Below are 12,504 nucleotides of genomic sequence, written 5' to 3'. Positions count from 1 at the left end.
AGATGGGGTGAAGGAGGAGGTAGTGGCAGAAAGCATTTGAATGATATGAAATGAGGAAGAGGGGAGAAGAGGGAGCTTATGGCTTCAATTTTTTTCCTGTAAAATATGAGGCAAGGTTCTCAGCTGAGGGGGAAAGGGGGAGCCATGGGAGGTGTTAGGAGAGACAAAAAGAATCAGAAGAGCCACTATGGAGAGTGGGATAGTGAGTTGATAAGAGAGGTATAGTAGTAGCAGTGAAAGCCCAGTTGAGATTGTGTAACATAAAGTTTTAGTAAACCCAGTTAGAATGGTTGTGTGATTTTTCTCCACCTTCATTTAGCATCACATGTGAAAAAATAAAGGCAACAGATAGTAGGAGTCATCCAAGGCTGAGGCTTGGCAGGGTGCATTCAGTGATATATCATAAAAGGGCTACAGATTCAGAAGAGAGTAGTGTAGAGTTGAGCTGGTTCACCAAGGAGTCAAAATGGGGGAAAAAGGAAATAGTGGCTAGTGCAGGGGTGACAGCCTAGAAGAGAATTGAGAAGTCAAGGCATAAAGGTCATGGCGTGGACAAAGAACAGAGTCTGGTAAGGGAAGGCAAGAAAGAGATAGAAAGCTAACAGATTATAATCAGGTAAAGGAATTTTGGAATTCTTGAACAGGAAGGTGATGGCAAGATCAAGAGTACAACCATCTTTGTGTACAGTTGAGGTGAGGTGGTAGAGTAGGTGATGGGAAGTGAATAAGTTGAGGAACTGAGTAGTCAAGGTGTTTGAGGGAGAGTCAATATGTATGTTGAAGTCCCCAAGTTTGAGAACAGAAGCTGGGGAGGAGAGAAAAATTGTGAACCAGGTATCAAACTCATTAAGGAAGGAAGAGGAATGACCTGGAGGACTCTCTAGACAGCAGCTACCAGGATTTTTATTCAGCAGTAGATATGAACTGCATGAACCTCAAAAGAGGAGAGGTTACGGAATGATGGAGTTAGGGGCAGGACCTGGAAGTGGCTATGTGGAAGCAAGGAGCATTCCAACTTGCCTGCCTCAACCATGGAGCTAAGGGGAATGAATGAAGATGAAACTAGTACTGAAAAGGGTAGACAAGGAGGCTCCCCATCAGTGGGGAGCCAGGTTTCAGTAGCAGCTAGAAGATTGGGAGGGAGAAAGTAAAAAAATTCAGGACCAAGAAAAGCTTATTACCAATGGAACAGGCATTCCAGAGGGCACAGTAGAAGGGGTGGGTGGAACTTTGGGGTGAGAAGGTTGAGGGGGATGGGAATAAAGAATTGGATGGTGAAGGGCGGGGAATGGAGTTTGAATGATGACTTACCAGTGTTCAGAATCACTGAGAGGTGTAGGATATGACCAGGTGTGAGAATGTTCATTGAGTGGAAGGTGCCAATCATTTTTCAGAAGAGGCTAGAAATTGGGCTGAAGATAAGTGGAGCATGAGATGGAAGGCAGATAGTTAGATGTGAGGCCCTATTTCACTACTCCTCTTCCCTCCAAAAGCTGAAGATTAGGTAGGAAATTGCTTGGCAGGAGATGGAAGTCCCACTCCCCAGAGACTTGCTTCTTTCTCTTCTATCAAGAAAAAGGCAGAGCAGGAGATGGAAGGCCTGAGGTCAAAGGGAAGGTTGCTCCTCTTTGCAACAGAGGTTCTTCACATCTCCTTTGGGAAATTAAGCTGGCAGCAGATGGAAGTTGCTTTGGTGGACTAATCTAGAGGTCTTCCCTCAAGGGACACGATCAGTAGATGGAAGGCTAAGTCTGAGGAAGTTCTAGCCTCTCTTCTTACCTGAGGATTGGGCTGACACAGTAGCAGGAGAAAGTCACTTTGGTGCAGAATCTCCTAGCCTGGCCCCTGGTCACCTCAGGGGACATGTGAAGCAGGGGATGGAAGGTGTGGTCAAAGGAAAGTCTCCATCCTCTTCCTGACGGTAGAGGATTGGGCTGGTTTGCTGGGCTGTGGAGTAGCTGAATCTGAAATGTGTATTGGGGGAAGGAATAGGTAGGGCAAGGATCAGGGGTATAGTGAAGGTACCTGTGACCACTGGAGTCACAGGTACAAAGGTAGTAAATGACAGGTTGCAGGTAGCGCTAAATTGGCAATTGGGGATAGGCAGAGGGAAGCCGGGTAAAAGGATGGGGAGGGGTAGTGTCAAAAATCTAGGCATTTGGGGTACAGGTAGTGGTTCAGAATTTGGGACCTGTGAGTAAAGGGAAGTGCCACCTAAAAACAGAGATAAAGACTTTTAATGAATGTACTAGATGAATGGTAAAGGGGTAGTTAGGGAAAGTTAAGGGTGAACAGAAAGGGCAGTTGGAAATAGAAACGCACAGGGGTAGTTGAGGACTAGGAGTGCAGAGGACGATTCAGATGTGTAGAGATGAACCGAGGAACAACTGTAGATAACTACGAGTGAACCATGGAATCGGTTGGAAACCATTAAGATTAACAAAGGAGTTGGGGGTCCAGGGGGGCCAGAAGGGTCACCTGGAGAATTGTAAAGAAATCACACTCGCAGTGTTAATACTTGCACTATCTGCCTCACAGAGATGTTGCGAGGAAAGCATTTTGTAAACCTCAAAATGCTATAGAAATGCGAGTTATCATTATGGGCAGAGGAAGCCAGTTGGTGGACAGAGAGTAGCTGGGGTAGCTTGAGATCGAGAGCTGCAGAAAGGGAGAAGGGGTAGCATGGAGCGGCCTCATAGCCAGCAGGGCTGAGAGATTGACAGGTGGCGGCATCAGCACCTGAAACAGTCGCAGAGGGGTAGCCGTAAGCTTGGCAAGGGCAGACGCGGAAGGCCCCGCCAGGTGGCGCCCTGAAGGGTGGGGAGCGGGATGCCCCACTCACCTCTCTTCCTCTCCGGTGGAGCTCGGGCACCCTGCCCGGGCTCTCGCAGAGCTCTCCAGGTCGGCTCTCCGCCGCGAGGCGCATCGCCCTTTTAACAAGAGGAGTAGCCGGCTCTGTCTGCCCGCCCCGCCGTGACCACGCGTGTGCGCGCGCGCGGAGCCCGTCCCCCCCCGCCCCCCGCCCCCCCCGGCCCGGGCGCTCGCTGCAGCCGCCGCGGCCGGGTGCAGCCGCGCTGCTGCCTAGCTCTCTTTGCTCGCAGGCTTTCGCCGCCTCCTGCCCCGGCGCCGGTGCAAGGGGCCTGAGGGAAATCGCTCCAGAGCCCCCTCGCCCTACGCTGGGCAGTCGGGCAGCGAGAGCGGATCCCGGGACGAGGAGGACGAGGAGGACGAGGAGGAGGGGAGCCGAGGTGAGCGCTCGCGGCCCCTGAGGAACGCTGGGCCCGGGGTACGGGCGTGGCGGGGAAGACCCCCGGCGCCTGTCCGAGGGACAGGCGGACAAGGAGGAGCAGGCCCAGGCCGGGCGGGCCTGGCCAGGGGGGCCTCGGCTGAATTCCTGGCACATTACTCAGCGCGGGGCAGGAGGCGAGGTGCGCCGGCCGGGCGGCCCGGCCGGCCCGGGCACCCACCACCGGGTGCCGCGGTGTTCCCTCGCCCCCGCGCGGGCCGCGGTCCCGCCGGGGCTGCCCCCAGTGGCTAGGGGAGGAAGTGGGGGCCTTGGCATTGGGCGGGCAGGGCTGGGCACCCTGGCATTTCCCTGCTGGTTCCGCTGGTCCCCCCCACTCCCCGGGCGATCCGTCCCGGCCTTGCCTACATCCCGTGCACCTCCCTCCGTCTCCATCCTCCGGGGTTCTGTCTGTCTCTTTTATCCAATTCAATCTGCGTTTCTTCTCCTCCTCGCCTCTCCTCGGGCCTTATGACTGGCTGCTTTGAGCACCCCCCCCAGCTCTCATTCATGCCCCACTTTCTACCACCAGTGTCCGGCCAAGAGGCCACTCTGCCCTTCGTGTATCCTAGGGGGGTGAGCCCCCACTCTCAGCCCAGTATCCCAACCTGCTGTCCCTTCTTTTCCCCTCCCCAATGGGGAGTTACAGGTCAGGGCTGTACTTCCGGAGGTATCTGCTGGGATCTCACTTGGAAGTCTTTCTGTCACTGTCCAGACAGCCCTATCTCCCATTTTTTCCCCCCAGCCTCCCAAGTCCTAGCCTGTGCAACCCGAGGCAGAGAGTAAATGGGGTCTTGGGTGTGAAGAGGAAAACCCTTATGCCCTCCCTGCCCTTGTCCTGTATGGGCGTAGGCTGGCTCAGCCTCTCTCCTCCCAGGGTGTAGGCACCAGCTCATCCACATTCCTAGGCTCCTGCCTGACACCTTCTAGACAGCAGGGTGCTGGATGCTTGGGTCCTGGATCTGAGAGTAGAGTTAGGCAGTTTCCTCTTTTGAGGACCCAGGTATCTGAATACCCAAGCTCCCTTTTATTGGCTCTTTCTCCCTCCCTCTACTCCATCAGGAACTGGGTATCCCCTTTACTCATTCTTGGTAAGAGCCCTTTCCCTAGAGAATTGTAGGGAAACAGCATGGCCCCACCCTCCTAATCTCATTGTCCTTGGAAGGAAGAGCTGAGGTGCTGGAGGCAGGTGGGTTTGAAGAATCTCAAAGTAATTAGTGATGTTTGGATCCCAGGTTCTGGGTGCTGAACCTCAAAGCCTGAGGACTTCTCTGTAATCACCTTTATCTTTCTACATTTACATTTGGAGACTGGCTGGTGGGCTGTTGTATGTGTGTAATTTATATAAACATATGTATGTGTTTCTTTCATGTTGGCTTAATGCTAGTGCCTTCTCTCTGAGATGACCTCCAATTTACCCTATATGTTTCTTGTATATACATAATTGTTTGCATATTGTCTTCCCCATTAGAATGTGAATTCCTTGATGATAAAGGTTATTTTTTCCTTTCTTTGTATCCTCAGGGCTTAGTACAGTATTGATTAATAAACGATTGTCAACTGACTAGGCAGATGGGGTCAGAATCCTTCAGGGTAGGAAGTTAGTTATAGATTTCTCTGTGTTTTTCTCCGTTTCTTCTTGTCTCCCATTTTCTGTCTCAGAACTCTTCTCCTTTTTAATGTCTCTATGTCCCATCCTAATTGTTCGATTACTCCTTTATGTTTCACTATATTTTTTCATTGCATCTTCTTTTCATTCAACTGCACTCCCAAACTGAGTCTCTCTACCTGAGGTCTGTGTGTCCTAGCCTTTATTGGCAGGTTTAGGATAGTTCTCCAAGTTGTGGTTTCACTTTGGACAAAACTCACCTAGACTGTTGGTCACTTCATTTTTTCCTCCATTACCCTCCTACCATTCTGGCCATGCCCCCTAGATAAAACCTAGAGATTTCAGGGCACTCCATCCAATATTCTCTATAGCCCATTGTTGTCCTTTGTCCCCTACAACCCAGGAGCAACCAGGCCCAAAGCATAGGATGGGGCCCCCCTTACAAGGGCCACTGGCAGCCAGAGGCAACACAGTACCCCCAACCTGGGGCCAGGACACCAGGTAACAGGCTTGGGAGTTGGAGGGGGGAAGGAAAGAGGGAAGGACACACAGGGTGAGGGAGAGAACCAGGGTTGGGAGATGGAAGTGGGTTTCTAAGTGCATATATGGTTGGAAAGTTGGGAAAGGTAGGAAATATTTGGGGCCCTGAGGGGGGTGAAATGGTGGGATGGTAGTCTCTTGTCACCTCTTCTCTTCTTGGTGCTACCTGTACCATCTTCCCCTTCCGTTTTCCAGCTGAGTGGGGTGGGAGTCTCTAGGGCCATGGCAGGTGCCTCAGTGAAGGTTGCTGTGAGGGTACGACCCTTTAACGCCCGAGAGAGCAGCCATGATGCCAAGTGTGTGGTCAGCATGCAGGGCAACACCACCTGTGAGTGAGTCCCAGGGGCACTGACAGGGATTTCTGGGATTGGGGGAAGGCTGGAGGACACTGGACATGCCCACTGGAGGCACTGGGAGGGTTTTAGGTGAGCATAGGGTGGGGGTGGGAGCAGTCCTTTCTCTTGTGTGTTCTCTGGGCCATGGAGCGGGTGGGGGGGTAAGGAATGTTGGCCTGCAGCCCTCATTGCCCAATCAGGGAGGCAGCTCAGTGGGAAGGCAGGTCTTAGGGAGCCAAAATTAGCTCTAGTGACTAGAGGGGGTTGGGGAGTCTTAAATGGGAGCTGTGAACTGGGGCAGAGGGTTCCTGGTTCCCTGATGCAAGGGCTGAGGCTATATGGGGAAGGAGTTCTGGGGCTGGGAGCTTGGAGCCCATTCCTGTCCTTACCTCATTTCCTTTTGTTAGCCATCACCAATCCCAAGCAGAGCAAGGATGCCCCCAAAAGCTTCACCTTCGACTACTCCTACTGGTCCCACACTTCGGTGAGGTTGCTTATTTGATAGGGGAGGGTAGACCACAGTGTCTTTCAACGGAGCAGGGGAGGGAGGAACTGAGGATTTGAGGGGTGGGAGTAGGACTTTGGCTAGTGAGGAAGGCCTGGAAAAGGTAGGGTGTGGTTAGGTTCTTGGGTTCTGGGTAGGGAATAGCGACTAGGGGACAAGATGCTTGAGTCCTCGAAACTGAAGACCAAAGCAGCTGGTTCTCATCTCTTCCTTGCCCTCCTACCTTACTTCTGTGTTCTTGATCCTTTTCAGGCAGAGGACCCTCAGTTTGCATCTCAGCTTCAAGTGTATCAGGATATTGGAGAAGAGATGCTGCTTCATGCCTTTGAGGGCTATAATGTCTGCATCTTTGCCTATGGACAGACAGGTGCTGGAAAATCCTATACCATGATGGGGCGGCAGGAGCCTGGGCAGCAAGGCATTGTACCCCAGGTACATCCCTCAGACATATCAGGAGAACTGAAATGGGAGGTCCCTGGGTCCCTGAGGGAAGTCAGTAGCAAAGAACACAAGTCTCTGATTTTGCAGAAGGAAGAGGAGGTTTCAGGGTAAAGGGAGAGCCTAAAGATTAGAGAATTGGAGAGCTTGACCCAAGGGACTCTTGGGACTTTAGAAAGCACCTGGGTTTAGGGTTCGAGGAGAATGTGAACTAGCTAGCTGGGAGGGAGAAGACTGGGTACTGGAGCTAGGTTCCTTTTCTTGGTGGAGTTTGTGGTGATTAGAGTGGCATGGAGAGGTCTGATCCTTGCCTTTTTTTTTTTTTTTTTTTTTTTTCCCCTTTCCCCTCTCCTTCAGCTCTGTGAGGACCTCTTCTCCCGGGTTAACGAGAACCAGAATACTCAGTTGTCCTACTCTGTGGAGGTGAGAAAAGGACTTGAAGGAATTAAATGCGTGGGTCCCTGGGGGACCCAGAACTGGGTTAGGTGGGACAGAGAAGCAAGTTAAAACTAACCCACACAGATCATTGTACCCTCCACTCCAGGTGAGCTACATGGAGATCTATTGTGAGCGTGTACGGGACCTTCTGAACCCCAAGAGCAGGGGAGGACTGCGGGTGCGAGAGCACCCCATCTTAGGTCCCTATGTTCAGGACCTGTCCAAGCTGGCAGTTACCTCTTATGCCGACATTGCTGACCTCATGGACTGTGGCAACAAGGCCCGGTGAGGGCTGGGAGCTAGAAGGAAATAGTACTGGAGGGGGAGGAAGTCTGGACCTGAAGTGCCTAAATCCCAGGCTAAGGCTAATTAGACTAGATCCCTAGATCCCAATCCCCTCCTTTTCCCTTTCTTCAGGACAGTGGCTGCCACCAACATGAATGAAACTAGTAGCCGTTCCCATGCTGTCTTCACCATTGTTTTTACCCAACGTTGCCATGACCAATTCTCAGGACTGGACACAGAGAAGGTGGGGCTTTCTGTCTCCTCTCTAGGTTCCTCACCATTTGTTCTTCTTCAACCTAGGACCCATTGCTTTTCCTCTCAGGGCAGGGAAACACTCTTCCCCACATTATTGGAAAGAGTATGTCACTTTGATCCTGATTGTCTTTCCTCCGGTTTCCACCACTTCCTTCAGAAAGAAAAAATAAATTAAATGCTTGTAGACCCTTTTCCTCCAGCCACTGAGTAGTTTCCCAAGTTTCTGCTGGGTAGTTCCATCATGCTTCCTCTTTGCTTTTCTCTCCTTTCCTCTTTCCCCTGGCCTAACTCATCACTTCCTGTCTCTTCTTTTAACTTCTGACCTCCAGGTCAGTAAAATTAGTTTGGTGGATCTCGCTGGGAGTGAACGAGCTGATTCTTCAGGGGCCCGGGGCATGCGGCTGAAGGTGAGAAGGGTTTTGGAGACATAGGGCGTGTCATGGGAAGAGATCCATTTCTGACAGTATGGTGTGTGGAGCTCTAGGAAGAAGGTGGGGGTGGAGGAGGTTCTCTTGTTGGGGAGGTGGGAGTGATTCAGGGGCCATCTCACTGCCCATACTCTTCTCTTCCCCTTCCAGGAAGGTGCCAATATAAATAAGTCCCTCACCACATTAGGAAAAGTGATCTCAGCCCTAGCAGAGATGGTAAGACCTGGATCGGTATTGGGGAAAAGAGGGAGTTATAGTGGTGAAACAGGTCCCAACTAATCCTCCCTTGCACTTTCTTTTTTTCCCTAGCAATCAAAGAAGCGTAAATCAGATTTCATCCCTTATAGGGACTCTGTGCTTACCTGGCTACTAAAGGAGAATTTAGGTGAGAGCTCCTGTGCCCCACCTTTCTTTATGTTACCCTCTCCCGTTTTATTGAGTCTGTTATGCCAGTGATTGTTGTTTCCACTTGGCCAGGTTCCCTGCTGTCTTTATAACCACTTAGTCACTTCCCATACCTCCCACTAACCCCAGGACCTTCACAGGGATTTCACAGTTCTCTCATTGCCACCAAGACTCTACTATTAACTTCATAATTCTTCATTTAATTCCCACTCTCCATCCCCCAAGTGCCCTGCCCTACCATGGCTCTTATGTTCACTACCTGACCCTCAGCCAGCTTGACCCCTGTTGAAATCCAGGTTTCTCTCCTTTATTTCCAGGAGGAAATTCACGCACAGCAATGATTGCAGCTTTAAGCCCTGCAGATATCAACTATGAAGAGACACTCAGCACCCTCAGGTTGGGGCTCTGGGACACTGAAGGCATCAGATGGAAGGCAGGGGAAGCCAGGGATTTAGGGAATAGTTGCTTAGGACCCTGATTTAAGAGCTCTGTAGTGCCCCTGCTACACCTTTAGACATGTTGATTGATTGGAAGAGATGGAGATGCAGACAGACAAACAGACCAATAAAAGGGAGCTGGCTGAAGTCTAGGCCACCCTGACCCTCCCTCCCTGCCCCAGATATGCAGACCGCACCAAGCAGATCCGCTGTAATGCAGTTATCAATGAGGACCCCAATGCACGGCTGATCAGAGAGCTACAGGAGGAGGTAGCCCGGCTCCGAGACCTGCTGCTGGCCCAGGGGCTCTCAGCCTCTGCTCTGGGAGGTATAGGGGACTGGGAGGTTGGGAGCTGGTGTTCCATCCTTTACCTGCCACAGATTCCTCCCCTGTATGTGGTCAGGGTGTTCCTTAATGTTGTTAATGTTTTGGATGAATTCAATTCAACACATGTTTATTATCAAGTGCTTATTACTTACATAATGAAGATCTAGGGTAGGTGCTCATAAAACTTGTAAATGGCACAAAGTTAATAGCTAATACCATGGAGAGAATCGGGATTCAGAATTATTTTGATAGACCAGAATTCTGGGACTAAACCAGCAAGACAATATAGGGATAAATAGAAATTCCTATAGTTAAGTTTTAAAAGTCACCTTTATAAGTATAGAGACCTGGCATGGCAGCAGTTGTTAAGAAAAGGATCTAGGAATTTTCAGAAGTATGTAGAGTCCAGATCATAGGAAGATTATAACCCTAATATATTCTATACTGGTCAGATCACATCTCTAATGTCATATTTTATATTGAGTTGTTTTTAAAGGGATGTTGACGAATTGGAGCATGTCCAGAAGAAAAAACTAAGGGGGATATAGAATTGTCTTGTTCTTTACACAAGCCACAATATTAACAATAATGATGATAACAGCTAGTATTTTTAAAGATCTTTAAGGTTTACAGAGCACTTTTCAATTATTATCTCATTTAAATCCATATAACTATCCCCATTTTACAGACGGGAAAACTGAGGCAAACAGAGGCTAAGTGACATGATTTATTTTACATGGCTAAGTGTCAGAGACAGAATTTGATCTCAGGTACTCCTGACTACAGGTCCACTGCCCTATGTACTGTGCCACCTACTTGCCATAATCATTCCCATCTCTGCCCTTGGAGAACATGAAAGACAGCCATGTAGCAGGGAGAGTGGGTTTATTCCCTGTTGTTTTAGTAGAGGGCAAAACAAATGGGTGGATGAATATTAACAAGGGAGAAGATTTAGGCTCAGTATTAAAAAAAATTTCTAATAAAGCTATTCAACAATGGAATGGATGGTTTGAACTACTTAATGAGGCAATCAGTGAACTTCCTGTCCTTGAAGATATTCAAGTGGGGCTGGAAGAACATAACTTCTTCTCCCTCCCTACTACCCCCAACTTTCCCCTATATCTAACTTTACTATTTCTTTGAGGACGTCTGTCACCATGTTTCTTATTTGGAGTCATCCCTCATTCTTATATTTAATCAGTTGCTAAGTGTTAGTGATATTATCTCTCCTTATTCCATCCTTTTCCTTCTTTCAACACAATTATTACCCTAGTTCAGGCCCTTAGACTTTGATCCCATCTTACCTGAACTGTTAAAATAACCTCCTAATTGGTTTCTGTGCCTCTTTTCTCTTGCCTCTTCAATTCATCCTCCACAAAGTTACCAAAATAATCTTGTGTTGTAGGTCTGACCATGTCACCCTCCCGTTAAAAACAATTTTAAGTGTTTTCCTTTTTTTTTTTTTTTAGGATGCAGTATAAACATCCCAGCCTACATTTAGAGTCCCCCATAACTTGGTACCAACCTATTCCAGACCTGATATTTCATATTACTCTTTAATATTCTCTAATTGCTGCCAAACTGGCCCTCTAGCTATTCCCTGAATTTAATATGCCATTTCCTATTTTTATGCCTTGTCACAAGCCATCCCCTAATCCTGGAATGCTCACCCCCCTTCTCAGAATCTTTATTGTCCAGCTCAGAGGCCATTGACCCTAAAGCCTTGCCTCTTTCTTCCTTTCCTCAAATTACCTTGTATTTACTTATATTTGGACATGAATCTTCCCAGTAAAACAGAGGCTCTTTGAGGGCAGGGAATTTGTGTATCATCCCTGATATATAGTGTAAGCACTTAAGCTTAGTAGCTTCATATGCTGAATTGTTGATGAATAGCTGTAGGAAGGATTGTTGCTCTGGACCAGATGATTTCTAAATTCCCTTCTAACTCTGTAAGATTCCATGGTTCTAGATGTTTCTTTCTTTGTGTTTTATAGTATTTCTGTCTTTTCAGACTCATTCTCTTTTGCCTCTTTCTCTGTCCCAGTTGCAAAGCCAGAGGAGGGAAGCTGTGGGACTGGCTTGCCTGCCCTGTCGTCCCCACCTGCCCCAGACTCACCTTTGGGTCCTCCAGTTCACAATGGGGAGCTAGAATCATCATTCTCTTCCAATGCTGAGCCACATATTGGTCCTGAGGAAGCTATGGAGAGACTACAGGTGAGAAACCTGGGAGTCCGTCAATGGGTGGGAGAGAGGGCTGAGAGCACCAGAGTTTCTTGGAGTGGGAGGGAGCTGGGGCTTTGTGTGCTTGAGAGATCTCCATGGGAGATGCTTGTCAGAGAATGTGCTGACCCACTGTCTCTATGGTTCCAGGAGACAGAAAAGATCATTGCAGAGCTGAATGAAACATGGGAGGAGAAGTTACGTAAGACGGAAGCCCTAAGAATGGAGAGGTATGGATTTTGTGAGGTCTGTGGATGCCTGGGTGTCCAGAAAGGGAAGAACTAGGGATTGGGTAATTTATCCTTATGGAGAAGAAGCATGGGGAGCAAAAGGAAAGCAATCTGAGCCTCTCTTTTCCTTACCCACAGAGAAGCATTGCTGGCAGAGATGGGTGTGGCCGTACGAGAGGATGGGGGGACTGTGGGCGTCTTTTCCCCCAAGAAGGTGAGGAGGCCAGGTGAAGAGTCAAAGGGGATGTCTGTGCTAATGAGGGGAGGAGTGGTAGGGATGGTGGGCAAAAGGAATATTTATATTTGATTCTGTTGTCTCCCCCTGTGACCTGTCCCTCCAGTATCACTAACCTTTCTCCCTATTTTTCTTGATTTCTTCCCACACAATCTCATCTCTGTGTTTTACTTCCCTTCTCAGTCTCTTGAGTTGCTTATGTACCCCGCTCTTTAGGAGCATGCAGAAGTCCCTGCTGTAAATCAATTAGTCAGACATTTGTAAAGTACCTACTGTGTGCCAGGAACTGGGATTGCAAGGACAAAGATAGACACCTCCTCCTGGGAATTCAAGGACAAGGATTGAGTCTTCTACCACAAGGGGGCTTACATCCTAATGGAGGAGACAAGTTTTTATATTTATATATCATAAATGTAAATACAGAATAAATACAAAGTAGCTAAGTACCATCCTAATTTGGGAGAAAAACACTAGCATTTGGGGGGATCAGCAAAGACTTCTTGCAACAGATGGTGTTTGAGCTATATCTTAAT

The 12,504-nt window shown here is 48.8% G+C and overlaps 1 protein-coding gene across 2 annotated transcripts in view; it reads left to right on the top strand.

Annotated features, from left to right (window-relative positions):
• The first annotated feature begins 3,110 nt into the window (after window positions 1–3,110).
• Window positions 3,111–12,504, top strand: part of KIF1C (kinesin family member 1C) — a 36,916-nt gene continuing 27,522 nt past the window's right edge. Inside the window, exons 1-16 of one of the 2 annotated variants that reach the window (XM_027857011.1) lie at window positions 3,111–3,248; window positions 5,296–5,393; window positions 5,628–5,760; window positions 6,175–6,251; window positions 6,525–6,704; window positions 7,068–7,133; window positions 7,255–7,433; window positions 7,566–7,677; window positions 8,018–8,095; window positions 8,267–8,332; window positions 8,426–8,501; window positions 8,839–8,917; window positions 9,141–9,286; window positions 11,331–11,500; window positions 11,657–11,736; window positions 11,875–11,950. In XM_027857011.1, coding sequence (XP_027712812.1) covers window positions 5,655–5,760; window positions 6,175–6,251; window positions 6,525–6,704; window positions 7,068–7,133; window positions 7,255–7,433; window positions 7,566–7,677; window positions 8,018–8,095; window positions 8,267–8,332; window positions 8,426–8,501; window positions 8,839–8,917; window positions 9,141–9,286; window positions 11,331–11,500; window positions 11,657–11,736; window positions 11,875–11,950 — 1,491 coding nt within the window. In that variant the 5' untranslated portion in view covers window positions 3,111–3,248; window positions 5,296–5,393; window positions 5,628–5,654. Of the gene's footprint in view, window positions 3,249–5,295; window positions 5,394–5,627; window positions 5,765–6,174; window positions 6,252–6,524; window positions 6,705–7,067; window positions 7,134–7,254; window positions 7,434–7,565; window positions 7,678–8,017; window positions 8,096–8,266; window positions 8,333–8,425; window positions 8,502–8,838; window positions 8,918–9,140; window positions 9,287–11,330; window positions 11,501–11,656; window positions 11,737–11,874; window positions 11,951–12,504 lie in introns of those variants that run through there. The other variant, XM_027857012.1, reaches the window with a different exon arrangement.

Source organism: Vombatus ursinus, unplaced genomic scaffold (assembly GCF_900497805.2).
Source record: "Vombatus ursinus unplaced genomic scaffold, bare-nosed wombat genome assembly UNPS02011916.1, whole genome shotgun sequence".
Classification (NCBI taxonomy): domain Eukaryota; kingdom Metazoa; phylum Chordata; class Mammalia; order Diprotodontia; family Vombatidae; genus Vombatus; species Vombatus ursinus.
Note: the sequence above shows the minus strand (reverse complement) of the source record. Positions and strands in the feature narration are given on the sequence as shown.